At 49.4% G+C, this 27,814-nt stretch overlaps 1 protein-coding gene across 3 annotated transcripts in view; it reads left to right on the top strand.

The window, feature by feature from the left end:
- CHST15 (carbohydrate sulfotransferase 15) overlaps positions 1–27,814 on the top strand; it is an 85,741-nt gene that overhangs the window by 43,014 nt on the left and 14,913 nt on the right. For all 3 annotated transcript variants that reach the window (XM_004050240.5, XM_055352285.2, XM_004050241.5), the window contains exons 2-5: positions 4,108–5,165; positions 5,907–6,246; positions 8,434–8,580; positions 12,182–12,338. In XM_004050240.5, coding sequence (XP_004050288.1) covers positions 4,620–5,165; positions 5,907–6,246; positions 8,434–8,580; positions 12,182–12,338 — 1,190 coding nt within the window. In that variant the 5' untranslated portion in view covers positions 4,108–4,619. The remainder of the gene's footprint in view (positions 1–4,107; positions 5,166–5,906; positions 6,247–8,433; positions 8,581–12,181; positions 12,339–27,814) is intronic.

Genomic DNA, 27,814 nt, shown 5'->3' with positions numbered 1-27,814 from the left:
GTGCCCCAGGGCCTACCCTGCCAGTAGCCCTCATGGGCTGGGACTCCCCACGGCGTCTCTCTACGGGGCCTTTGCTTCCCCTGGTCTCCACGTGACTGGCTTCCTTCTTGTTCAGGTTTCTCCTCCAACGTCCCCTCTGAAATCAGGTCTTCCCTGTCACCCTGTGTATCATCCCTCCCACTTCTTTAAGGCGGTAGCTCCAACCCAGGGGTGATTATGCACCCCAGGGGGCATTGACAATGCCTGGAGACATTTTTGGTTGTGACATCTCAGGGGAAGGGGTGCTATGGCATCCAGTGGGTGGAGGCCAGGGTGCTGCTAAGCATCCTACCGTGCGCAGGACAGCCCTGACAACAAAGCATGGGCCAGCCCTAGGACGGCACAAAGAATTCCAAAACCCTGTTCCAATGGTTGTATTGCTCTCTCCCCCCTTTCTTTATTCTTTTCTGCATAGCCTTTATCTAGCAGCATCTGTGATTATCTTATTCATTTGGGACTTCTTTATAGCTTGTGCCCTGCAGCCCCTACCCCTGGTGGGACAGAAGCTCCACTTGGGAACAGGCCTCCTCTCTGGGTCAGCCCTGCACCACTCGCGCCCGTCAGGGGAGGTCTTGTCTGGAAGCCGCCAGGCTCTAGGGCCTTCACTTACAAGGGACTCACCTGGTCTTCAGATTGCTTGTCCATCTTACTGAGTATTTGACATACTATACAGTGGCTATCGATTTTGGTAAAAACTTGTAAATGTAAGACAGTTTTATGTTTTTTTTCTCAGAGAGGCCCCCACCCCCACGCCCACCGCAGCCCAGGGGTATTTTCCAACACCATCAAATCCTCCAACTCCAGAACCTAACTGATTATCTTACCATTCAATTCAAGTCTGCCCCTACCAGAGGCAGCCTCAGACTCTACCGGTTTGAGGGCTCGGTCTCACCAGACTGCCCCACTTCAGATGCCAGTCCCAAGTATTGGGTCCCCAGGTTACCCGCACATCTGTCCAAATTGGCTAAAAAGGCAAGAGTGTCCCACAACCTCCTCAGGTTCAGTAATTCACTAGAATGACTCATAGAACTCAGGAGAGTGCTTGACTCATCATCAGTCTATTATAGCATAGAATGCAGAAACAGCCAGCAGATGAGACGCAGGGGGCGAGGTATGGTGGAGGAGGGTGTGTGGAGCTTCCATGCCCTCTTCCTCCACTCCACCCTCCCAGCACCTCGAAGGATCCACCAACCTGGAAGCTGCCTGAGCCCTGTGGTTTAAGGGTTTTGATGGCGGTTCCATTACAAAGGCATGATTGGTTAAATCATCAGCCACTGGTGATTGACTTAATCTGTAGCCCTTATTCCCTACCCGGAGTTTGGGGGTTTTGTTGAAAGCTGCTCACTGAGGCTTGGTCTTTCTGGTGACCAGCCTCCATCCTGGAGCTATCCTGGCCCGCAAAGTGTCACCGCATCAGGATACACTCAGGTATGGCTGAAAGGGGCTTGTCATGAATGACGAAAGGTGCTTCTCTCACCCCATCATTCAGAAAAATTCCAAGGATTTTAGCACCTGTGTACCAGTACCTGAGGATAGAGACCAAATACTCATCTCTTATTTCCACATCACATCCCTCATCTTGTATTGGCTTTTGGTCTCCCCCTACCTGGACATGCGCAACACTCAGCTGTTCTTCAAAAGGTATTTGTTGAACAAATGAATGAATGAATGAATGAAAGAATGCTAGGAGCTGAGAAAACACTGTATCTGAGTGTTTTGCTAAGGCTCTTGCAGCATCTCGAATTGCCTCCTCAGGTCTTTCTGTTTAGGAAGCGGGACTCGCAGAGGCCGGGCTGGTTGGTGGGGGCAGCTGCCCCGCAGACATGCTCTGTGGACCCGGTCCGGGCACCCCATCTTCCCTCCTCTCTGTTGAGACTGTCGGCTGCTCATGTTTTTACTTTGCTTGAAATGAGCTGCCCCTGCCCTTGTTTAGGAATGTTTTGCCCATTCGTTTGGGTCCAGATTATGTACATTCCTATCTTGGAGCTTCAAAGTCCGTGTTTTGTTTGCTTTTTAAAGAATCTAATTTGATTTTCTGCAGCAGAAAGACAGGAGGGTGCGAATTCCCTCCCCGCTGAGCTGCTGGTTGGAGTCTCATTTTTAACCCCGGCTTGGCCCTGTCTTGGACATGTGAAAAAATGTTTTCTTGGCTTTAATGATGGAGTTTCCAAGTAGGGGATCTTGCCCTTTTGTTTCTTTAGTTTGGAAGAATTGTTTGTAGCAAGCGATGGGTCAGGGGTGGTTGAGCAAGTTTGAAGCAGAGGTTGATCCTTGAGGTTTCTGACATGTCCCTCCAGCTGCCCTCAGGGATAAGAGATGGGGGTAGGGCCTGAGTTGTCTGGCCTGGCTTCCCAGAACTGGCCCCTTCCGCATCCCCGCCCCAGCGCCTCTGCAGGACTCAGGTCTCAGCCTCTGCTGACCAGCCTTTCTCAAACTGGCTCCTTGATACCCTAGTGAGATTCCTTGGCCAATTATGTACTTCCAACTTTGTGTATTATATTCCTCTCTTGCGGATTCACAGGGCTTATTAGCATATCAAAGGCCCTGAAAAGTTCAGCTGTAAAGAATTCTGTGTAATTTTGTCCATTCCACATTTTCTCCAAATAATTTAAGCACAGAACACTCACCAACGGCAAGCAGAACATTTTGTGGGAGGAAGACGTTTTGGGAAACACAGCTTGGCTATTTCTTGGCCACCATATTTTGAGAAAACATCAAGTTTTCAGTCCAAGGGGCATGAACATTTCTTCTGTTGAGTTCTGATTGTTTAATCCTTCAGCCAGTACATGGCGATCTTGATGCGCGGTTAGTTAATGCTGCCTCTATGGAGACAGTGAGGGTTGTTTGAGGGGTGGCGTGTGTAGAGCTGGAGATGAGTCTACCACTCTTGGGTAATTTTCAGTTGCTAAAGAATAATCATGTGGTATAGGATCTCTCATGTTTGATTCCATTTCAAATGTTTTTGGCATCCACTGACAATGAAAAATCATCATCATAATAGTTGATGATGCTATTATTATCAATGCTATCTACCTTTTATGGTATGCTAAATATGTGGCAGGCATTATTCAAACTGTTTACATGTAGTAGCTAATTTAGCACCTGTTAAGGTGTCCTTATTATCCTAATTTTACTATTGAGGAAACCAAAGCTCAGAGAGGTTATGTGGCTTGCTTAGGGTCACACAGCCAATTAGTGGTGATCTACCACTGCTAGAAACTAAGTAGGTCTCCTTTTATGCTTATCCATGGCTCTTTTTACGACATCTACAAAGAAGTGTCATTTGGGCAACAATATATTTTATAACCACAGGATTCTATTAATGGGTTTTTAAGAATCATATCTTGCTCGAGATGATGAAAGTGAAAAATTATGTCAGGGTCTGAAGCTCTGTGTCACTCGAGGGAATCCTATACATTGGATTTAATTGCTTAATAACTTAAAGTCAAGTGGTTTTTTAATATGATACATTCTACTGAAGGAGAGACTCATTTCATTGTTTCTAAATTTTCATTAACTTTTGCTTCCTAATCTGATAATAAACGTTAACTCTAAGAAAGAGACTGCTGATGCCAGCGAGAGGGAAAAAACACATTTTCTCTGCCTGCTCCCTTTCTAACCACCCTCCTTAGTATTCTTGAGATTTTTCATTGACTGAAAAGCACTGATATTTCAATCCATCCCTCAAATTTGTAGTCATTGACTGTGCATGAATCTGAGAATGATCACAACATCCTGGGATTCAGAGATCCTGTACCTGAGAAGTATCAAGGCAGAGGGATTAGGGGAGATGTGGACTATGCACAATGTGAGACGTTGGATGTGGCGCTGGTGGTGCTGGGATTGGGGCCATGTTTGGTGGCAGAAATTGAGCCCCAAAGCCAGCTGCAAGAACCTGAAACCTCTTCCTTCATCCTCGCGATTTTCTATGACTTGCTTAGAACCAGGCTGGCTTGGCTGGACTTAGCGGTGGAAAAGAGAGTGAGCATCTGTCTCTCCTGGGAGGATGAGCTTTGGGTTATTGCTATTACCACACAATGTAATAAAGCTTCTTGTCTTTCTGTGTAGGAAATCTGGCATTTTTTAAAGTTTGCGCCCCACAAAGAGGAAATATTCCAAAGGTACTCAGGATGTAAAAGGGGAGATCTTCACAGATGCCTCCGTGGATGGCATGGCAATCCATCCATCAATGAGAAGACCATGATTTCTTTTAATTTTCTGTGTGTTTCCACATTCCCCAGTGAGAATTCTTCCACCTTTTTTTGTGCCATGGGAAAAACCTGAAGGGCAGGCAGAGCTGCTCCCGAACTTGTGACCTTCTCTGAGGTTGCAGCGGCTCTTGTAGAACATGACTCTGGGACATCACTTCCTTTTGTTTTCTTTCGGAGCTGAACCAAAGAATGTGCATCCTCTTTCTCTAGTGCTGTGGTGTCTGCTTATTTTTGTATTTGTGCTTTCCATCCATCTTCTGTAATCACAAGGCATTCTTAAGGTTTTCCAGCACGACTTGCAGACATCCAGACTCCTGGGGGGCCCACCCATGGCTCGGTAAGCCAGCAGCCCAGGGCACTGGCACTACCATGAGGCACTGCATTAATTGCTGCATACAGCTGTTACCCGACGGCGCACACAAGCAGCAGGTCAACTGCCAAGGGGGCCCCCATCACAGTCACCAGGCGTGCCCCACGTGCAAAGGAGAAAACAAAATTCTGTTTCGTGTGGACAGTAAGCAGATGAACTTGCTTGCTGTTCTCGAAGTGAGGACCGAAGGGAACGAAAACTGGGGTGGGTTTTTGCGCTTCAAAAAGGGGAAGCGATGTAGCCTCGTTTTTGGACTGATAATAATGACCTTGGTAATGGCTTCTTACATCCTTTCTGGGGCCCACCAAGAGCTTCTGATCTCATCACCTTTCCATTATGGAGGCTTCCCCAGCAACCCCAGCTTGATGGACAGTGAAAACCCAAGTGACACAAAGGAGCATCACCACCAATCCTCTGTAAATAATATTTCATACATGAAGGACTATCCAAGCATTAAGTTAATTATCAACAGCATCACAACTAGGATTGAGTTCACGACCAGACAGCTCCCAGACTTAGAAGACCTTAAGAAGCAGGAGTTGCATGTGAGTAGCTTTGTGCTAATCTTGACTGATTGGTTGATTTTTAGAAATCAGTGCTTTTCTTTCTATCACCATCTTTGGGAACACAGAAGGAAAATGACTAAAAAATGTCTTAGATGTAGCAAGGATCATTTGACAGCCTTATGGATTTGAATGCACTGAGAGAGTGCTGTTTGCTTATGCTATGGAGTGCCAGGAAGGGAATCTGCTGTCCTGAACGCTGGGCTAGGCATGTTCAAGGGCCGCTGGCTCTCATTATTGCATTCCAGGACTTCTTGCTTGACATGTGGTCGTGGTAGTTAAAAGTTGCTTTTGCAGATCACCATCATTTGGGATTTTAAAGTTGCGTTAAATTTGATTTTCTGCTTCTATTCTACATTTTAATCTCTAACGGCAATTTAAATATACAACTAGTAAAAAGATTCTGCTTAATTACCGTGTGTGCGTGTGTGTTGTGTAAGTGTCAGAAAGCTAAATTATGGTAGAATGGATTTTAATTAAACTTTTATCTTTATTCGCTCCAAGTTTTTTTTTTTTTGTTTGTTTGTTTTGCAGAGCGGCGGGGGAGAGGAAAGCACAGTCATTGACCGTCTACCAAGTTTTGCTTTATTTGTTAATCATTGTCAAATATTAGTTCAAATTTGAACACGGTCGTCAGTCTTAGGGCATGTTCCCATTGCGGTTAGATTGTGTCTTTGCTCATTTTCCCCTCCTTTGTGTCTCTCCTCCTCTGTTTCCTTGCAGATGTTTTCAGTCATCCCCAACAAATTCCTTCCAAACAGTAAGAGCCCCTGTTGGTACGAGGAGTTCTCGGGGCGGAACACCACCGACCCCTACCTCACCAACTCCTACGTGCTCTACTCCAAGCGCTTCCGCTCCACCTTCGACGCTCTGCGCAAGGCCTTCTGGGGCCACCTGGCGCACGCGCACGGGAAGCACTTCCGCCTGCGCTGCCTGCCGCACTTCTACATCATAGGGCAGCCCAAGTGCGGGACCACAGACCTCTATGACCGCCTGCGGCTGCACCCTGAGGTCAAGTTCTCCGCCATCAAGGAGCCACACTGGTGGACCCGGAAGCGGTTTGGTGAGTGCCGGGTCCCAGGGCTCCTGTCTGGTCTCGTTCCTTCATTCGTTCATTCCTCCCGCAACGTTAGCGCTGGGGTTGGGGGGCGAGGGCGGCAGAAAGAGATGGCACAATTCCCTTGTTAGGAGGCTGTTCCCAGGCAAAGACCCAGCAGGGTCTGGAACTCGGCTCCCAGCCATGCAGTGAGCATTGGTTGCCAGCTGTGTGCAGGACACGGGGACGAGTCAGAACTGGCAGCTCTTCTTGTTCCGAAAGCCCGGGCACATGACCCGAGCAGTCAGCAGTAAGTGCCAGTGGCCAGTAAGGGCCAGTAAGGGCCAGCAAGAAGGGCGTGATCCGGGCTCTTGGCTCCCAGCTCTGTGCTATTCCCTGCTCTGTGCCGCTCCCAGCTCTGTGCCGCCCCCAAACTCTGTGCCGCTCCCAAGCTCTGTGCCGTTTCCTGCTCTGTGCCGTTCCTCTGCTCTGTGCCGTTCCCTGCCCTGTGCCGCTCCCTGCTCTGTGCTGTTCCCCTGCTCTGTGCTGTTCCTTGGCTCTGTGCTGCTCCCTGCTCTGTGCTATTCCTCTGTTCTGTGCTGTTCCTCGGCTCTGTGATGTTCCTCTGCTCTGTGCTGCTCCCTGCTCTGTGCTGTTCTCAGCTCTGCTGTTCCCTGCTCCGTGCTACTCTCTGCTCTGTGCTGCTCCCTGCTCTGTGCTGCTCCCTGCTCTGTGCTGCTCCTCTGCTCTGTGCTGCTCCTCTGCTCTGTGCTGCTCCTCTGCTCTGTGCTGTTCTCAGCTATGTGCTGTTCCAGCTGCAGTCACTGCACTTGGGGGAGACTGAGTTGCTTCAGGCCTCAGCTTCTCTGACCTGCCCCGTCTGCCTTATGGGTTCCATATGATAACCACATGGAGATCATTCTGGAGGCCTTGCTCTCAGCCCTTTGCCGCAGGCTTACCATGACCACTGCCCATCCCTCTCTGCTCCAGCTTAGCCCCATGCACCCTGCGGTCCTCAGATCACTGTTTCCTCTCTGTAACCTTTTCCTTGTGCCAGGAGAGGTTTGGTCACTGGAGGTGAGGGGTGCTACGTGCCTATTGTCAACCAGAGTCCTGGCAGGCCACGAGGGTGTTTTCCAGTAATGGACTCAGGTTGACTAGAAGGGAATCTTCAAAGTTTTCCCTAGACCAACTCTTAATGTGTTTCCTGACAAACGTTTGCTTTCATCCTTTTGATGTTCGTTCTACAGTGAGCTAAAGTGTAAATGTTTCTTTTGTGGTTTAGCAGCGGCCGCTGTAGGAGCCAGGGTTTCACATCCCTATGCATTTGCTGGACGTGTCTGAACACACTCCCTTGCTGTAGGGTGCTCCCCCGAGGCTCACAGTGATTTCCCCTTAATGAAAACCGGCTTTCTACCGGCAGGAAAGGAGGAAGAACAGAGGCGGGCCTCTGGAATCTAGTCTTCAATGTCACCTTGAACTTCTTGTTGCTTTGGCCACGGATGTTCTCTTTCCAATTTCCATTGACTTCAGGAGTTGTGTTGGGAAGTGGATTTTTAAATGTTTGCAAGTGAAATTTATTTATTTTTCAGGCAGGGGGTGAATTTAAGCTGTATGTGGCCGATGCCAGAATCCATGTCTGTCTAGAGTATGATCAGTTCCCCTTATTGTTTGGACAAAGGGCAGGGTATTTGATTGAACAGGGGAGGAGAGAGAACATCAGGCAGGTGCTGGCTGGGCCCCATGAGGAAGGCATCATGGAGTTTATAGGATACTGCCCTCCTCTGTCCTGTAGGCTGCCCTCGGTCCTCTCTCCCTGTTTGGCACAACACATGCATCCTGGGTGTCATCGCTGCCCAGCCACTTAAGAGTCCCACCTGTGCACAAGTTAACCAGCCCCAGACTTTGTCCCTCCAAGCAGACATGTTTCTAGCTCTTGAGTAGGTGTTCCAGCCTTTAATCTGCCGCTGTCTAGCTTAGTGGTGGTATCTTCCAGCCCTTGAAGCATGCATGGATTGAAGTGGGTAGCCAGGCCGCATAGACCCCCACCCCCATCCCCAGCGGCCCTTTCTGAAGCTTACCTGGGCTGAGCCTCTTACTGCTGTCGCCAGGCCCTTTAGGCCTTTCCATCTCTCTTTGGTTGCTGTCTGGGAGGCCATCGCTCCAGCAGTAGCAACTTTGTCCTCAGTATCTCCCGCTTCTTGGTTCTCATAGGAATCGTCCGCCTAAGAGATGGGCTGCGAGACCGCTATCCCGTGGAAGATTATCTGGATCTCTTTGACCTGGCCGCACACCAGATCCATCAAGGACTGCAGGCCAGCTCTGCACAGGAGCAGAGCAAGATGAATACAATCATTATCGGTAAGGCTTCTGTGTCACTCTGGCAGGGCTGGCACCCTCCCTGGGGTCCTGGCTCAGGCTCCAGGCCTAGCCCAGCTCTGCTTCACCTCCAGAACATTTACATGGTGGCAGCAGACTTCTTTTGAGCCTCCACTTCTCCACCTGGCTGTCACTCTTACCACTACATAAAATGTTCACATCACTTGAACAGTTACTATAAAGCGGAAATGTTGACTTTCTAATTCTTTGGAGACTTAAGGACAGCTGATGGCTTTCTTGAGAAGTTGCCATTTCTTTGTTTTTAAGAAATTAAGCAGGGATATTGACTTCTTTTCCTGATGTACTGATCTGATAAGTTTGGATGGGGAATTATAAATGCAGTTAACTGGTTAGTCATCGATTTGCTGCTTGGGGCTTTTGTAATCCCTGGCCACTGGGACCATATAAGACGGAGGCAGCTTCTCCTGAAATAGACTCAGCTCTGACACATCGCCTGTAACTAATTGCTGTTTAAAAAGCCTAGCCCCTGTCAACCTCATGCCTTTGGGCATTCAAAGTGAGGTTGATTAATAATAATTTGTTTTAAATATTCACAAGAATATTTTATAAGTAAACAGACATATTTACTCTTTAAAATTTATTTTTTATTGTATAATTTAAGGTGTACAGCATACTGTGATGTTTCGATGGAAATAGAGACAGTGAAATGATTGCTACAGTAAAGCAAATTAACATAGCCTTGTTTTTTTCACAGTTACCTTTGTGTGTGGGGAGGGGGGCGTGTGTGTGGTATTGGAAAATTTCCAGAATGCAGTACAGGATTAATAGGATTAATAACTACAGTGCACATGCTCTACCTTAGATCTCTAGACTTGTTATTTGCCTGACATAATTCTTTTTATTGGATTCAGCTTAGAAGGCGTTTATCCACTGATGCCTTCTAAAAGAGAAATTGAGTCACGTTTTGCTTAAATTGCTACCTTAGATAGTGATCCATTTTTTAATTTTCCTAGATCTGTTATATTTGCAATCTCCAAATTAAATAAATCTATTAGCAACTAAGAGGAATTGTCATCAGCCCTTTGAAAGATGACTTTTTAACTTAAGACTCTCCTGTCCAAGGGGACAGACTTATGTGCCTAAGTCCTGACTTAACTCTTTTTTTTCTTTTAAACTCAAAGAAATTAAGTCACTGGGAGTCACCTTCAGTATCATTTGGCTGTTATCTAGTTTTTTGCAAACTTGGGAGTCCAAACTCCCCAAATCTCAAGTCTGACTTACATTTCATTGTGACTCCTATACCATATGCCTCTGGGAAAATCACATGTTCTTATGAAAGAGCTGAAAATATGTATTCTCGGGCCAGGAAACAGAGACTAAGATAATGAATGAAAAAGGAAAGCCTCAGTTTGGTCTCCTAATTTTGCTTGCTACAAGATTTTAAAAAGAACGAAAAATAAAATCACTGTGCTGATACTTACTTAAAGCAGAGTTTGGTGAGTTCTATGGTAGTCTTGTGGTGTGACAAGTATCTAGCCCTGCTTGGGCCAGCGGCCAGCTCTGTGCCTTGCGGCCGGTCATTTTTCCTGTTCCTGGACTCTGTCTGCACCTCTGCAAAGTGGGATTGTTGGACCAGGTCAGTTCTAGACTCCTTCCAGCTCTGAAATGTGACTCAGCTCTGCCCCAGCTCTTCCTCTGTGTTAGATTCCAGGCAGAAACAGCAGGATCTTTCATCATCTTGGGCCCCTAGGTCAGAGAGGACCTTTCTTCTGCTGTCTTTTTGACAGCTAGAGTCACACAAGAGGTTCAGGATTCAAGTGGCCTGAACGTGATGGCTGAACTTGAGGCCGGAGCTTAAGACATGTTGAAAGTCTCCTGCCTCTACTCCCAGGTACCCCACGTGGTACTCTTTGTTTCTTGAATTGCCGTCGTCCCCCTTGTGTCTTAAGGTCCGAGAGAGGAGGGGCCGTGCTTTCCTCCCCTGATCTGTCCCTGGTGCCAAGCACAATGCTGAGCACAGATTAGACACCAAGTTAATGCTTCCTGGATGGACGAAGGATGGATGGTGGCTGGATGGAAGGAAGACAGTCAGGTGGATGGACAAACGCCTCCATGGCTCTAAAACCAGTTCATTTTTGAGATCTGACAGAATTTGTGCCAATTTAGCTAGAGACTTCACTTGTCCTTTATATTCTTATTCATCGTGAGTAGAATTTTCAAGGGACTTCTGATTGACTCGTTTTTTCTGTATCCTAGAGTATTATCTCTTTAAAAAAAGAAAGAACAAAAGGCCAGAACAGAGCTGTTCACCTGGATGTGATTATGCATCCGACAGAAATGATAGGGGCCTGCAGGGATATGATACACTTGTCACTGACCAAAGAGACTCAGGCATCTGGCTCAGTCTCTCCCCAGATAAGTAACTTTCAGATGTGTCCTGTGGTCCTTGGCAAACTGTCAGGAAATCAAGTGTAGAGCTGATTGATGAATTTCCTTTTTCCTAAACACACACATATATACACACACACACACACGCACACACACTGTCTCTCCTCAAACCCTCAGGAAATTTGGCTTCATCCTCTGAGAGAGTCTGTGCTGTTGGAATGCCTGCCTGTGTCTTGGCATCACCTCTGTGCTGGGACGTGTGTTTGCCATTTACATCCTTCACTCGTGAGGACCATGACGAAATGTGAAACTGGCTGGGACCCAGTTCCCGTTCACCCAGCCTGCACTGAGTAGGCGCCAGCTGCGTGCAGAGCAGTCGCCTCGCAGGAGACAGGGCGTGTGAGCCCTGTGGCAAAGCCCCTCTCTCTTTTAGAGTATGCTCTGTGATGAACAGTTACAGCTTCAAGGAAGGAAATCACACTCAAATTCCTCATAAGGGTTAGTGTTCCCACCCTCCTCCTTTCTCCTGACGCTTTGGAAGGAAATCATCTAGTACCAGCTCCAGGCTCCTGGTCTGCTAGACCAGTTCTCGGCTCCTCCCGGCTCTGAAATGTGGCTCAGCTCTGCCCCAGCTCTTTCTCTTTGTTAGATCCTGGGCAGAAATGTCAAGGCCTTTCATCATCTTGGGCCCCCAGTTCAGAGAGAACTCCATCTGTTATTACTAGAACCATCTACTGTATAGAGCATATATTGGAATACTATACAGGAAAACCATTTTCAAAACCACCTATAATTTCCCACCTAGATAACTGCTGTTTATGTTTTGGTGTATTTTTCTGACAGACTGCATTCTCAGTGGGCCCTTAAAATGCCACAGAGCTGTGCACCATGAGCAAAGTTAAATACTGTGAAACTGGGGGCCCAGGTGCTAGTGAAGGTTTTCATTTTTGCTCCCCTTGGAAAGAGGAGCTCAGGGGTGGGGGCACTCAGTGTTGCATGGATTGCCTGGACTTCCAGACAGAAGTTTTTGGGGTGGAGTGGGGTGTGGCTGTGGCGGGCGGGGCATCCAACCTTCTCTCTTTGGAGTCCCAAATGCCCGCAAAGGCTGACAGCTTGGCCTCTCCTGCTGCTTAAGAGGAAGGCATCGGGGCCAGGTTTGGCCTCTGGCACCTAGAGCCACTCTGTGGGAGCCTGAGTCACACCCCTGCTCACTTGGAGTGTTTTCTGTTTCCAGGGGAGGCCAGTGCCTCCACGATGTGGGATAATAATGCCTGGACATTCTTCTACGACAACGGCACGGATGGCGAGCCACCGTTTCTGACGCAGGACTTCATCCACGCCTTTCAGCCGAATGCCAAACTGATTGTCATGCTCAGGGACCCTGTGGAGAGGTGAGCAGTTTCTGTGTGTTGTATTTGGGGTGAGAAGAGGAACTTTTGAAGAGCAGTGTTCCCCTCTCATCACAAATAAGATTTTGTCTCCTTTAGAAAAAAATTAAACAGGTCGGGTACAGTGGCTCATGCCTGTAATCCCAGCACTTTGGGAGGCCGGGGTGGGTGGATCGCCTGAGGTCAGGAGTTCAAGACCAGCCTGGCCAACATGGTGAAACCCCATCTCTACTAAAAATACAAAAATTACCAGATGTGGTGGCACACTCCTGTAGTCCCAGCTACTCGGGAGGCTGAGACAGGAGAATCGCTTGAATCCAGGAGGTGGAGGCTGCAGTGGGCCAAGATGGTGCAACTGCATTCCAGTCTGGGTGTCAGAGTGAGACTCCATCTCAAAAAAATAAAATAAAATAAAAACAAACAAAAATAAACGGAACTTGCAACATTACTGCTGTTTCTTACGTAAGTGTTATTCTTGAGGCTGTCCCCACTGAGTTGACACATGTTGCAGATGGTTTTCTTAACCATTCTGATCCTGGTCTGTGTGACTTCAGCCCCAGCGGGCCTGACCAGGGGCACAGGACGGTTCCTTGGTACTGTCAAGGCGAGGGAAACACCCTTAGAATCAGGGGCGTAAGCTTCTCCAGGTGGTTTAACTCCTAGAATTCTGTGTCTCTCCACGTGGTCGATGCCTTTACCCTTGTCTGCATTGAATGTACAGTTTCCAGCTTTCCTTGAGAGACCAAAAGGAAGAACAATGATGAGCAGAGCAGCTTTGCTTTAAGATCAAGGGTTGCCCAGTGTGGGTGAGGCCAGGGTGGTGGGATATTAAACAGCCACTATGGGGCGGCCCGGCTGGCACTAGGCGCTGCTTGCATCATTGATGCCTGTGTGAATGCAGAATCTCAGGGCTGCCAGGACCTGAAAATTATTTCGTCCAATGCTGCCTCCAATACCACCACATCAGAGCTAAGGGGGCGCCTGTCTAATCCGAGGCCCTCTGAGTCAGGGAATTCTCCACGCAAGATGGCCAGTGTAGCTTAGGACAGCTGTGTTCCTATTTTGAGACCAGGTCTGTTTTGGGTGAACATCCACTCATTGGTCCTCTTTCTTCTCCATAGAGTCAGACAGACCAAGTCTAATCCTTCCAAAACAGGAGAGGCTGGCGATATTTAAAGACAGGGACCACAGCCCTTTGTGTCTTATTTTCCTTTGGGCCAACTACATCTTCTTATGGATTGAATTATGCCCCCCCAAAAGATAAGCTGAAGTTGTCTCCCCCAGTGTGTATGACTGTGACCTTATTTGGAAATAGGATCTTTGCAGATGCACTCCAGTTAAAATGAGGTCATACTGGATCAGGGTAGACCCTCACCCACCCTAAGACACAGGGAGCATGCCTCGTGACGAGGCTGGAGTGATGCTGCCACCAGCCAAGGGGTGCCAAGGAGTGCCGGCAGCCACCAGAAGCCAGGAGAGGAGTGGAACAGATTCTCCCCTGGCACCCCAGAGGAACCACCCCTGCCCCACACCTGGGTTTCAGACTCCAGCTTCCAGGACATTGAGGGAAGAAAGTCCTGTCATTATGCACCACGAGTTCGTGGTGATTTGTCCTGGCAGCCCCGGGAAACTGACCCCTGGGATCCCTTCCTCAGGTGGCATACCTTCCTGGCCCCACGTATTTGCCAATTATAACAATAAGGAGTGTTTGTTGTGGAAATTTTGGAACATATATTGGAAAACTGTTTTCAAACTATTAATTTCTCACCTAGATAACTACTATTTATGTTTTGGTGTATTTTCTTCCAGACTTTTCTATGCAAATAAGTGTGTGTGTATGTGTGTGTGTGTGTGTGTGTGTGTGTGCACGTGGGTGTGACGGGACAGTCTTATGCCCTGCTTCTTTCACTTTGCATTGTTGCCCCCCAAAAACATGCTTTAAAGTCTGCTCTGGTCACACTTCTGAGCTGATGTCCCTCTTGTGGAGTCTGCATGGCTCCCGCTGCTCTGAGTATGACCTGGTCAGGGAGAGGCTGGATCTGCCCTCCCTCAGCCCCAGCGCCCTGAGCCTGAGCTCTTGGTGGCTGTCCCGGTGCCATGCCTTCTAGCAGGTGCCAGGTGTGGTTTTGCTCCCTGCTCTCTGCATCTCCCAGCCCAGGACTTCGTCCACACTGTTCTGAGGCAGGCACTGACTTGCCATCCCTTGCCATGTCCCACCTGCTGATTCCCATGTTTTGGAGGCAGAAATCGGCCCTGCTGAGTGGTCTCCCTCCATCCAGCAGGGCTGACGCACACTAGCCGAGCTCTCATGGTGACATAACTGTCACCTCGAGCTGACCCCTCGCCGCCCCCGGAGGTGTTTGCATAGCTGCTCTGCCTCCCTGCCCCACACGGCCCCCAGCTGAAGGGCGCAAGTGCTCCATGTGCTCATCAAATGCTTTCCTGTTGCTGCTGCTTAGTTCCTCATTCTGAGAAAGGTCACACCACGCCTTAACCTCAGGGGCGGAGAGTGCACACAGCAGCCTTGTGTACTGTCTGGGCACAGAGAGGTGGGGGCCCATCTGTCGGGACTGGGTTTGGTGTGTGTCAGCCCTGCTCTGGGCCCTGGGAGACTGGAGCTCCCAGTGGGGACGTGGGCATGGCTGTGGTTGGTTGCAGTTCTGCAGAGTAGGAGGTGGGGAGAGTGGGGCTCCAGAGTGGGGAGATCCAGAAGGAACTGACCTGGAGAAGACTGATGCCAGACTGGGTTTTGAAGGATGAATAAGAGTTTGCTGTGTAAACAAGGCAGGAAGGTGGGTTAAGATGAAGAAGCCTTCCAGGCAGAGAGAAGGACAGGTGCAAAGGAAAACACCACATGTTCTCCTGTTTGGGGTGGAGCCAAGGTCCCTGTTAGGGGGCAGAGCCAGGGTCCCTGTTAGGGGGTGGAGCCAGGGTCCCTGTTAGGGGGTAGAGCCAGGGTCCCTGTTAGGGGTGGAGCCAGGGTCCCTGTTAGGGGATGGAGCCAGGGTCCCTGTTAGGGGATGGAGCCAGGGTCCCTGTTAGGGGGCAGAGCCAGGGTCCCTGTTAGGGGGCAGAGCCAGGGTCCCTGTTAGGGGTGGAGCCAGGGTCCCTGTTAGGGGTGGAGCCAGGGTCCCTGTTAGGGGGTGGAACCAGGGTCCCTGTTAGGGGGTGGAACCAGGGTCCCTGTTAGGGGTAGAGCCAGGGTCCCGTTAGGGGTAGAGCCAGGGTCCCTGTTAGGGGTAGAGCCAGGGTCCCTGTTAGGGGATGGAGCCAGGGTCCCTGTTAGGGGGTGGAACCAGGGTCCCTGTTAAGGGGTAGAGCCAGGGTCCCTGTTAGGGCTTGAACCAGGGTCCCTGTTAGGGGGTGGAACCAGGGTCCCTGTTAGGGGGTAGAGCCAGGGTCCCGTTAGGGGTAGAGCCAGGGTCCCTGTTAGGGGTAGAGCCAGGGTCCCTGTTAGGGGATGGAGCCAGGGTCCCTGTTAGGGGGTGGAACCAGGGTCCCTGTTAAGGGGTAGAGCCAGGGTCCCTGTTAGGGCTTGAACCAGGGTCCCTGTTAGGGCTTGAACCAGGGTCCCTGTTAGGGGGTAGAGCCAGGGTACCTGTTAGGGGTGGAGCCAGGGTCCCTGAGTACGTTTCTTTCTTCCTGGAGTTCTGGTCCCACCTTTGAGGACACCAACACCACAAAGGTGAGTGCTGGAACAGAAGACAGCAGCACCATGCAGGTGCAAGCAGCTCAGCTAGGAGCAAGACCTGCCAAACTCTTCTCTCTTACCCCAGCCTGAGTCTGCCAGCTAGAAGGAGGCTCACAGTTCACAGCATGGTCCCCCCAAGTAGTCACCATGTTTTCTTCTTTTAATAACAAATACTCTATGTATCCTAGGAACTGAATGTGAAAGCTTCTTGCCTCCCTGGTCCTCAGCCTAACAGAAATAGTTGGTCAATTCAAACACATATTCAGCCCCTGCCACAGGTTGGGTGCTGTGCTGGGCACTGAGCATACGTGCCCTGGTGAACAACAGTGGCGACCCAGTGCCTACCCCCTGGGAGCTGGCGCTTTATCAGAGAAGTGGGTGGTGGCTTCGTCATGGCTCATGTCCTGGTGCTGAGGAGAAGGGCAGGATGCCAGGGCAGCAGCGTGTGTTAGAACGCTGACCCAGGCCTTGCATTGCCTGCTGTGCTAATTAGTACTGCTGCGGAAAAAGTTTGCCAAAACTTAGCAGCTTCAAACAGTTTCTGGGGGTCAGGAACCTGGGTGCAGCTTTACTGGGTCCTCTACTTAAGGTCTCTCATGAGGCTGTGACCTAGCTGTCATCAGGCTGGGGCTTGTCAGTATGCTTGACTGCAGAAGGACCTGCTCCCAAGCGCACATGGTTGTGGGCAGAATTCAGCACCTTAAGAGCTGTTGGAATGAGGGCTTCACATCTTTGCTGGCTTTTGGCGAGAGGCTACCCTCAGTACCTCACCACAGGGCCTCTCCGGTATGGCTGCAGGCTTTATCCAAGCCAGCAAGCTAGAGCGTCTGCTAGCAGATTAGAAGTCACGATTTTTTCTAACCTAGTCATGAGTGTGAAATCCCATCATCATTGCCATATTCTGTTGGTTAGAAGTGAGTCATGACGTCTAGCCACACTCAATGGGAAGAGACTACAGGGTGTGAATACCAAGAACCGGGGATCACTGAGGACCATCCTAGGAGTCAGCCACCTCCCATTCTGCACCTGATCCTCAGGAAACTGGGGCCTGGGCTTTGCAGCCAGGAGAGTAGCTTCCAGCTTGATCCCAGCTCTAGTGGCAGAGGAAGTGTGTTTATGTGCATATTTTCTGTGTAAGTTACTGACATAGCAGCTGTTTCATTTCTTCTTAAACATTTATAAAAATAAGTAACAATAGGAATTTCTTCTTTTTCGAAGCCCATGACCCATGGCCTATCTGAAATGGCTGGCGTGTTTCCCATCTCAGCCAGAAAGGATGATAAATACTGTGTGTTTAGGTCACTCTTGAAGAAACAAACACTCTGAGCCCAAGTTCCATTAGTCTAACGGGATCCTGGGCCATTAGCCCTGTTCTGTGACCTTGCACTTCTGTAAGCAGGAGATTTTGGGGGTTGCTGGCTGCAAGTTGGATTGGTCCAAGTTGTTCTTTTCCTTCTATAAATTGGCTTGGAGAGGGGAAATACCACTTTTATTTTTAGTTTTAGGTTCACATTCAGCCTTTACTTCTATAATTGATCCAAAGTAGAGGGTTTGAAAATGTTGGAATTTTAAGCAAAGTCAAATCACTTTTAAATTTCCAGAGAAGGATTCAAGTGGCAAGTCCATTTTTTTTTTTTTTTTTTTTTTTTCTGGAGGAGAACAGAGGAATAATGGAAACAAGTGGACGGGATGGTTCATATGGCCAAAGAAGCCAGCCAAGAATTCATGTTCCAGTTTCCTCTCTGTAAGAGATCATGACAATTTAAAACTAGCTTGATGCAGTCCTATGCTTAATTGACCCAGTTAATTAAAAAGAAGCCACCAATTGCAAGCAGAATTTTTCTTTATTTAATCCCATTCGTAAGTGGTAAAGACTATTCTTTTCAAACGCATCTCACATTAGCCTCCTGCCTCTTCATTTGTGAGACAGTTGATAGTGTTTGTCTCTTAATTCAGAGGCAGTTATAGCCCCCATTAAATGTGAAAAATGCGTGGAAGGTGCTGGCACCTCCAACCTAGTTGCATTCCTCTTTTATTCAAGGGACATTTGGAGTGGGGTCATGTACCATCTGTTAAGGATTTTACAGTGTCTGTGTTTGGGGTTTGATTCTGTGTGTAGTCTTAATGCAATGCCCAGGAACAACCCACCACAGGAATGGTTCGTTTTCCCATTCTGTGATGATGAGTCCAAAGGGAAGGAGAACTCAGCTCGGTGAAGAATTCAAACTCGATTTTGACCCAAACCCCTGGAGTCTTGGAACCTGGCTAGTTCTTTTCTTCATCTGCTTATATAAACTGATTTTTTAAACAACCCGTTGGACTGGTCAAATGATTCAGTTATGATGATAAACTAGGAAAGGAAGCAGGCTTTTAATGAAATGGATTCTGTTATAGGCAGTCACCCATGGGGACACAGAGGAATAGCAGGGCTGAACATTTGGGCAGGAATCCTGGTTTCATCAGTTTCACTCTGTCTGCAGAGTGTGTGAGGGGGCCTGAGGGTGGTGCACAGCTTTCACCCGCTGAGTGTCTGGGAGGTGTACCGGGGTCATGGTGGCAGGAACACAGGCATTGGAACCCCAGCCCTGTCACTTACTGCTCTGTAAACTGGGACAAGAAACTTAACCTCTCTGTGCCTTATTTTCTCATCAGTAAAATGGGAGAAGATAGTCCTACCTCCAGGGTAGTGAGAGTTAGATGACTTAATATTTGTAGTAACATGTTTAAACAGTGCTTGACAAATGGAAAATATGTAACCATTATTATTATTAGGTATCAGTTATTACTAATAATAACAATAAACTGATCACTCATTTACTCACTCCCCAGAGTTGCAAACCATATAACCAAGTTTTGGTCAACAGTGGACCCCATATATGATGGTGGCCCCATAAAGTTATAATCCCATGTTTTCACTGTGCCTTTTCTATGCTTCAATACATAAATTCTAACTCTTATGTTACAACTGCTTACAGGATTCCTGCGGTACAGGCTGACAGCATAGGAGCAGTAGGCTGTACCTCGCCACCTAGGTGTGTAGGGGGCTGTGCCATCTGGGTTTGTGTGAGCACTCTATGACATTCACATAATGACATCACCTACTGACGCATTTCTCAGAACATATATATCCCTGCTGTTAAGTGACGCCTGGCTGTATTTATTGAACACCCTTGATGTGCTAGATGCAAGCTGTACATAGGAGAGGAAAATCCATCCCATTTGCTCTCACGGAGCCTCTGTCTAGTTGAGGGAGTGGGGCCAGGCTTCATGTAAATGACTGAGCTGGGGCAGCCCCTCAGAGCTATCTCTGGGCGAGGCTTCTCCCATCCACCCATCATTGGACAGGACCACCTGTGGAGGCTTAACCTTGGGTGCCACTGGTGGTCTCTTCAGCTGAGGCTCATTCCCAGGAGGGACTGGGCTGTGAGTTATTAGCAGGATGGCTCCCCAGTTTTGCAAAGCTCTGTAAATAGGAAGGACCCGGTCTTTGTGGATGCCTAAGCCTGGACGCACCTCATTCACTTACTTCCACATCAGAGGGAGCACGATGCCCGCCCTAGGGCAAAAGCCAGCACACACAGAAGGGAGCTGAGCCGGATTCATGCCTTTGAACCGCAGCGGAGCTTTGACTTGAGAATCTCTCTTGCTATTCAGGCAGCACTGGAAGCCCTTCTCCGAACAGCTCAACTTCCCGCAGCCCCTAGAAGCACTGAGTGAAAGCCCTGGATGTGTTCTCAATCAGAAGAGAGCCTGGCACTGGGAATGTCATGCGATGTTTTCTCTAGAACAGATTTGCACAAGGATTAAAACGCAGGCTGTTCCTAGCACTGAGGGATTCATTATTGATTTAAACCATCTCAAAGGGAAATTAGGAGAACGCCTCTGTGGAGAAGGGACGGAATGAGGAGAAAGCCGTGGGGGTGTAGAGGTTGCAGCAATAGCCACGGATCGATTTCTCTTTCTCGCCTCTCCCTCCAGCTCTCACTCTTTCCTTTTCTCTAAGATTCTGGAAGATTAAGAATTACAAGGGTCCTTGTGAGGACTACTGTAGTGCGGTGTCTTTATTGAAGCTGCCTATTGATTCCTGGTGGGTTCAGGCATTTTGCTTCCCAGAAGCTGCCTGTTGACACACCTTGATATGGGCCCTGGAAGCGGCACGAGGTCACTTTAATAGGACTGAGCTGTTGAGCCACCTGAGGTCAAGGGGGTTGGCCTCGATCACAGAGCAGGGAGGGAGAGCTGGCAGCGCCCAGGCCAGAAGGACAGCTCGGGTCTTTGTGAAGGGGTTCTCTGAAGACTGTTCAGGAGGGACTGCCTGGTGAGGCACCACATCTTGTTATTGGTGGGAGAAAAACCACCAAGCTGAAAACTCCGAAGTGTTGAACACTGTTTATGTTTTGGGGAAATGTTTGTGAAGTCCTTGGCAGTCCTGTGTATTCCCACACGATTGTTTGGAAAGGACGGTTCCGAGCAGGAGGAACACTATAGGGAAAAAGAGCCCCGTTGTGTCTGTATCTGCAGAGATCCTAAGGTGAGATGTGTGCCCACTGGGCTGGGATCAGGGAGGGCACTTAGAAACGACCCTGGGGCAGCCAGAGTTCAGGGACCTGTCTCACCCGGAGTTCTGGGCTGCTTAGTGAGGTTGACGCTGTTGAAGGAGGGGGTGGCAGCACATGTCACATACTGGCCCCGCCCCGGTGTGCAATGGCCATTGCCCTGCAGTGAGGGGCCCACACCCTGCGCCTGGCTTTATAACCGGGGGTAGCCCGCCAATCCTCAGTGCACCCCAGTTTTCTTGCCTGTAGAAACATCTGCCATGAGAGTCACTGGTGAATCACGAGAAGGTGCTTTGTAAACCACGCCAGGCTCGGAGATGTCAGGGATGCTTGGTGTCGCCTCTGAGAAGTGCTGCCTCCCAGTCTGTGAACAGTTACCGGGCCCTGTGATTGGATGCTCTGGAAGGAACAAAGAGGGGCTGGGAACCCCACTCGTGCACAAGGAACCTAGGGCCTGGTAGGAAATAGAATGGCCCCAACAAACAGGGCACCTGTCATTCATTTGGGCGTTTTTAGGACCCAACATGGATGTTTGTAACTGGCAGAAAATGAGCCTCACCATTGTCACCCGTGTTCAGTCTAAGGTGACCTTGGACATTCCCTCCAGATCAGCTGGCCTGGCCAGTCCTGTCTCATCCAGCCTCCTGATGAGACAGTCACAGTTTGTGATTCAGTGGAACAAAAGGGCTCCGTCTCAGCTACATTAAATTGCCTTTTTTTCCTGGTAGGAAAAAAATATATAATCATTATTGATGGCACCATATCACAGGCTGGGAATTATTGATCAGTGATTTACATTTGGATGCCAGCAAATGGAGAATAACAAGGCCAGGTGCCCTGGCTCCCTCTCATTACAGCCCTCACGTGGCCACAGCACTGCAAGATGTTGTTGAGGGTGAATTGGAGGACATGAGTGTGTCCCCATCTCGGGTCCTCCTGCCTGAGGAAATGTGGCCGTTCCGGTAACTGTCATTGAGGAGCCAGCTGGGGGGTTGGGGGGTGTTTGAGGAGCACGGGGAGGTGGGGCCAGCGTCACCGGGGTGAGCCAGCCCAGGGATGGTCACCTGCTCCCAGCCGCCTGCAACTTCAGCACCAGCTTGGGATCTTTTCTCAAAGGTGGCCCTCTGAGAAGTCCCATGCGTGGAGCAGTAACTGGAGGACATGTCAGAGCTCAAGGCCACCGAGCGCCTGCCCTTGTCTGAGCTGAAGCTGAGACTGAAGCTTGTGCGTTGGGTGCCTTTTGAGCTGGGTGACCTTAGTGACTTCTGACATGAGTCCCTGTGGGAACTGCTGTGTTAGAACCAGCAGTCGCTCATCAGGGTGATGAAAACATCTTGGGACTGGGGAGTGGTGGCGTTCACACAGCTGTGTGGTGTATACTAAAAGCTGGCGAATTGTTCACATTAAATGGGTGGATGCTACGGTACGTGGATCATTTCTCAATATAAAAACGATATGAACAAAAATACAAAAGGAGGAGGAACCCACTGTGGAGAGAGGCTTTCCCAAACGAGTGGCCTTGGAGCCAGGTCCTGCAGAGTTCTCCACATAGAGGCCAGGCCGATGAACAACCACATCATCACTTAGGAACCGGAACCGTCAAACTCTAATGAGCTATTGCGATCACCAAGGAATATTAGCTTTGCCAAGAGATACAAGATCCCGCAGTGTGTTCCGGCTTCGTGATAGATGCCTGAATTCGCTTTTGCTGTTGCTGTCACTTTTCTAGATGCCCGATGTGATGTTCCGTGAACACATTTGCTGTTCCCGACCGTAGCACTGGAGTTCCTCACGTTTATCCTAAGTGTTTATTTGCCATTCTATTACATTCGTAACTGTTTATCAGTCTCCTGTGACTTATTAAGTAGTTCTGGAGTAGAATTGACTTTCTCTTCCAAATCACTGTGCACCTAAAATAATAAAAACACCTAAACAAACAAAACCCGAAAACTACCAGTGCAGACGGCCAGCACCCGCTCTAGTCAGCCGTGGATTCGTCTCCTTGCCTAAGCTCGGAGGGCAGGGGCCACGTCCAGCTGGGTGAGGGGCTTTGGGGTCAGGCAGGCCTGGGTTGGTTTGGGTCCCAGCCCTGCCCTGGAGCTTCCTGGGCTGCGTGACCATGGGCAAACTCCTTAACCTCTCTAGTATCAGCCTTCTCCCCCAACAAAATGGGGTGGCCCACATCTCATTATGGGGTTGTGAAGATAGACGCAGAGCATGCATGCAGCACCCTCTACAGGGCATGGTGGTGGTGGCCCTCCCTACCCCCCAGCATCCACATCAGGAGTGGAAACTGAGAACATTGCAGGTACTAAACCCGGAAAGCAATCACACAGAGCCCTGGCGGGAGGAGCCGCAGCAGCTCCTGCTTTAATAGTGATCAACTCACCAACCTCTGCTCGCTGGCTCAGAGCAGCACCCTGTAGGTGTCCCTGAATGAATTCAGCAGTGGTCTTGGGTAATCATCCAGATTTTACATAGTAGGGCCTTGCCCACTGCTGGCCTCTCCTTTGTCCCTTGGGGAGAGACGTGGTCACTTTCAGAGGCACTGGATTGATGGAGCCCTATGCCCCCTAACATACATTTCCCATCCCACCGCTCCTCCAGGGGTCCCAGGACCCCTGCGCTGCACAGGAAAGGGGCTGAGCAGTACCCCATGAGCACAGGCCCAGTGTGAGGGGCCGCGCCGACAGCCTTCTAAAATAACCGCAGCACAGAAGGCCTGGAATGCATTTGGACTTATATTTGGAATTGTCGTTGGAAACAGTCCTGGCCAAATGTAATACCCATCTGTTCGGGATGGTTTGAGAGTAAGAAAATGAGGTGGCTCAGCTGGAGGGGGCTGAGCAGCCCTGAAACTCAGGGCTGGGAGGGTATCAGGTCCCCTGGCCCCCACGCTGTCCTGGAGCCCTCCTTCCCTCCAGCCTAGGCTGCTCCTGCCTTCTAGGACCATCCCCTCGTGTTAGCCTGCCCTGACTGGAGGTATTTCCCCTTGCCTGCAACCAGGCTTTCTTCCCAAACCTTCTGCCCGCTGGTCAGTCCTTCAGGAGTTCGGGACTGGGCTCCTTCCTGCCGAGTTTTTGCATCTCCAGGGAGAGCAGCCAGGTTTGGTGCCCAGCACTGAAAGCAAGCGTCCGCTGAGGCCGTGAGCTGCCTGTCGCCTGGCTCCACCCTCCCACATTCCTCATGCCGTGCCTCTGTTAATGCATCCTGGGGTTGCATCCGTGCCCCTGCAGTTCTGTGATGATTGATTGTGAGCTGTGTGTTTTCCATTCCATTGGTCTCTTTCCCCCACTTCCTCATGGGATAGTGGATTTTGAAGACTAAAAGGTAGACATTTCAGTTTGTTTCTGTACGTTTCATCTTGTTCCACAGTGTGGAACTTTTGACGTCCGGCCTTTTGACGTCCAGTGGATACTTATTCTTGGTATGTTTGCTGTTCTCAGCATTTTCTGAGTGGCTTTAACCTATCCGAGTGGCTTTCCCCCACCCAAGATTATTAACTCACTCTTTTCCCCTGGAGAGTAGTCAAGGGGGAAATGATAGCTTTGTTACTTGAAGACAATCTGAGGAAGCATTCGCTTAATTCTTGGGGAGAACCCAAACAGTGCTCCCCTGTCTCAGTGCTCCCCTGTCTCAGTGCTCCCCTGAAGGGAAGTGCTCCTGTCCGCATTTGCCTTCCTTCATGCTTCCTTCTGGGAAACGTGGCCACATGGCCCCAGTCCTCCCCTACCCTCAGGGCCACTGTTCCAGGGTCTCAGGGTGGCAGAGAGGTGTTGGCAAAAATAACTCCTTGGAGTAATTGGTCTTCCTTAGAATTGGGGTTTAAAATCTGTCTGGTTTCCTCGGGCAGTCATCATAAATCACCACAAACCTGGCTTCTTAAAACAACAGAAATGTATTCTCTTATGATTCTGGAGGCCAGAAGTCCTAAGTCAAGATGTCTGCAGGGTTGGTTCCCTCTGGTGGCCCTAAGGGATAAAAGCCGTCCCCTGCTCCCAGCTCTTAGTGGCCTCCAGCAGTCCTTGGCGTTCCTTGGCTCATAGACGCCGCACTCCAGGCTCTGTCTCCGTCTTTCTGTGGTGCTGTCTGTCCTCTCCTCTTTTTATAAGGACACCTGCCATTGGATTTGGGACCACCGTAAATCCAGGAGGATCTCATCTTAAGATCCTGCACTTAGTGACATCTGCAAAGACCCTATTTCCAAGCAAGGTCACATTCACAGGGGCTGGGCTTCAGACTTGGACATAATTCTTTGGTGTTCACTGTCTATCCAACTACGGAATCCAGATGGTGGCCATGGCTTGTGGTGAATCTAGTCCCTGTTCAGATGTCTGTGACACAGCAGGATGCCAGGGACCCAGCGTAGTTTCTCACAGTGGAGTTCGAGGGGCTCCCAAAGCCCACTGCCAATTCTCTGAGCAGATCCAAAGTACCCAGAGGTGACTGAGAGGCCAAAGGAGTCTCTTTTCATCCAGCCGAGGAAGGAGCGTGGCCTGGCTCTCAAAGGCTGTACATGTGACTCACAGGAAGTGAGGTAGTGAGTTCACTTTAACCCACCTCAAACAGATGAAAATCAGCCGTTTCACCTGCTGGGGGTGGGCTTGCCTGGTTGGAACAGTAGGTATGTCCCAGTTTTTCCTAGGGATTACTTCTTGATCTCTGAAGAGTTGTATGGAATCAGCAGATTCCTCATGAAGTGACTTTGTATTTAAAATCAAGACAAGCTTAGGTGCTTTTGTTTTGTTTATGAGCCAAATATCTGCAAGAAATGTTATTACCACAAAGAAAATTCCCAGTATGGAAACCTTCAGCCAATGTTTGGGTTTGTGTGAGGTAATTTGTGTGATGGAATTCCAGTTCCACCAAACAATTTGGGTAGTTCTGTGGGCATCTTTGGTAAAAACTGGGCTTCGAATTCTTATTTAACGTGGGATTTTATGACAGTTTCAGAAGCATCTGTTACTTTTCATTGACGTAGTTTCTTGGGCTGAGCCATAATATTGACAGGACTCATAGGAAATGTGTGAGCCAGGAAGGGTACCCCTCAGACCAGTTGCCACCTGGCACCCCTCAGTGCACACAGCCAAACCTTGCTTGAAGGTTCACATGTGTCTGATTTTGGCATTTATTGACCAGCCATTTAGGTCATAGTAACCATGAGCGACCCTATGGCGACAGATGTCGTGTTTCAGTTTTGATGTGTCTTCTAATTCTGAAGAAGGAAAATAGCATAGGTGATGTTGGGGACACCAGTAATAAGCTGATGTGGTGTTGTCTTGGGGAATATTCTCAGGCGAGTGTGAATCTGGGGAAATCTACTCAGTGGCCACCGAGCACCTTTGCTGACTGTCCCTTTGGACAGTTTGGCTGGCCAGGCTGTGGTAGATGGAACACTCCTGTTCCGGTGGGTGTTTTGATTCTAGGAACTCTATGGGTAGATCTCAAACCGCTCAAGACTTCCAAGAGGTGTCCTCTGTGGACACTGGCCGTGGATGAATTCTAGAGGGCTGTGTCAGAAGCACCCGATATGCCAAGGCGGGCTACGGAGGTGGATAGCTTCTGGGCCTGTCCCTAAGAAATGCTGCTCCTCATATCATGACCTCAGTTAGAGGAGAGGGCAGTGGAGAAGGCGCATTTGCAACAGACCCTGCTATAAGGGAGCACAGTTTTTGCAGGATAGTGTGGCTGAAGGTCTGGGAGTGTTTGGAAGTATGGATGGCGGCTGGGCGTGGTGGCTCACGCCCGTAATCCCAGCACTTTGGGAGGCTGAGGCAGGTGGATCACCTGAGGTCTGGAGTTCGAGACCAGCCTGGCCAACACAGTGAAACCCTGTCCCTACTAAAAATACAAAAAATCAGCTGGGCGTGGTGGCGGGCGCCTATAATTCCAGCTACTCAGGAGGTTGAAGCAGGAGAATTGCTTGAACCTGGGAGGCGGAGGTTGCAGTGAGCCGAGATTGCGCCATTCCACTCCAACCTGGGCAACAAAAGCAAAACTCCGCTTCAAAAAAAAAAAACACAGACGGAAATATGGATGTCAGATACCTGGATGCATGGGTGCAGAATGAGAGTCACAGAATTGCCTTCCCTGGAAAGAGGGGAAGCCAGGTTGGAGAAATTGAAGGAATAGAAAGTATAGAGCTTTGAGGAGAGAGAAGTGTGACCCTGTAGAGCCACGTAGGCCACGTTTTTCATAAGCCCAGTTTCACCCTTGGCCCAGAGATGCAGGTGTGTGTGCAAGAAGAGAGTGGGACATATGGCAGGAAGGTTGAAAACAGACAAAAAGGGCCGCAAGGAGAGATAGAGGAGAAAAAAGAGTAGGAAACTCACACCCTGAAAGTTCTGTTGAAGATAAAAACACCTCTTTTTTTTTTGGGAGAGAGGTTCTCACTCCCATTGCCCAGGCTGGAGTGCAATGGCATGATCACGGCTCACTGCAGCCTCAACTTCCTGGGCTCAGGTGATTCTCCCACCTCAGTCTCCAGAATAGCTGGACTACAGGCACGCACCACCATGCCTGGCTAATTTTTTGTATTTTTAGTAGAGACAAGGTTTCACTATGTTGCCTGGGCTGGACTTGAACTCCTAGGTTCAAGTGATTCTCCCACCTTGGCCTCCTAAAGTGCTGGGATTACAGGCATGAGCCACTGTGCCTGGCCCTGACATTTGTTAAAATGGCAATGCATGCCTTCTTCAGGACCACTGTGGTAGGTATAGGGACTGCCGTGACAGTTTTTCAGTAGAGGAGAGAGACTCCGAATACAACTAGGAAAAGTAGGGATTTTAAAGCCGAGGCAGGTGGATCAGTTGAGGTCAGGAGTTCAGGACCAGCCTGGCCAACATGGTGAAACCCCATCTCTACGAAAAATACAAAAAAATTAGCCAGGTTTGATGGGCAGGCGCCTGTAGTCCCAACTACTCGGGAGGCTGAAGCAGGACAATTGCTTGAACCCAGGAGGCGGACGTTGCAGTGAGCTGAGATCACGCCACTGTACTCCAGCCTGGGGGACAGAGTGAAACTCTGTCTCAAAAAAAAAAAAATGCCAAGGAGCAGGGCGAGGGGGTTGGTGGCTAGAAAATTACTAAGGGGAAACATCAAGGGGGAAGGGGGTGGGGATTCTGGCTAAACCAACCCGATGGGATTCTTGCTGGAGACAGGCCAGGTGGCCAGGCATCTCCTGGGGGTGGTGGACTAGGAACCTGATCAGATAAGAAGGGTGGTCAGTTAAC

Source organism: Gorilla gorilla, chromosome 8, assembly GCF_029281585.2.
Source record: "Gorilla gorilla gorilla isolate KB3781 chromosome 8, NHGRI_mGorGor1-v2.1_pri, whole genome shotgun sequence".
Classification (NCBI taxonomy): Eukaryota; Metazoa; Chordata; class Mammalia; order Primates; family Hominidae; genus Gorilla; species Gorilla gorilla.
Note: the sequence above shows the minus strand (reverse complement) of the source record. Positions and strands in the feature narration are given on the sequence as shown.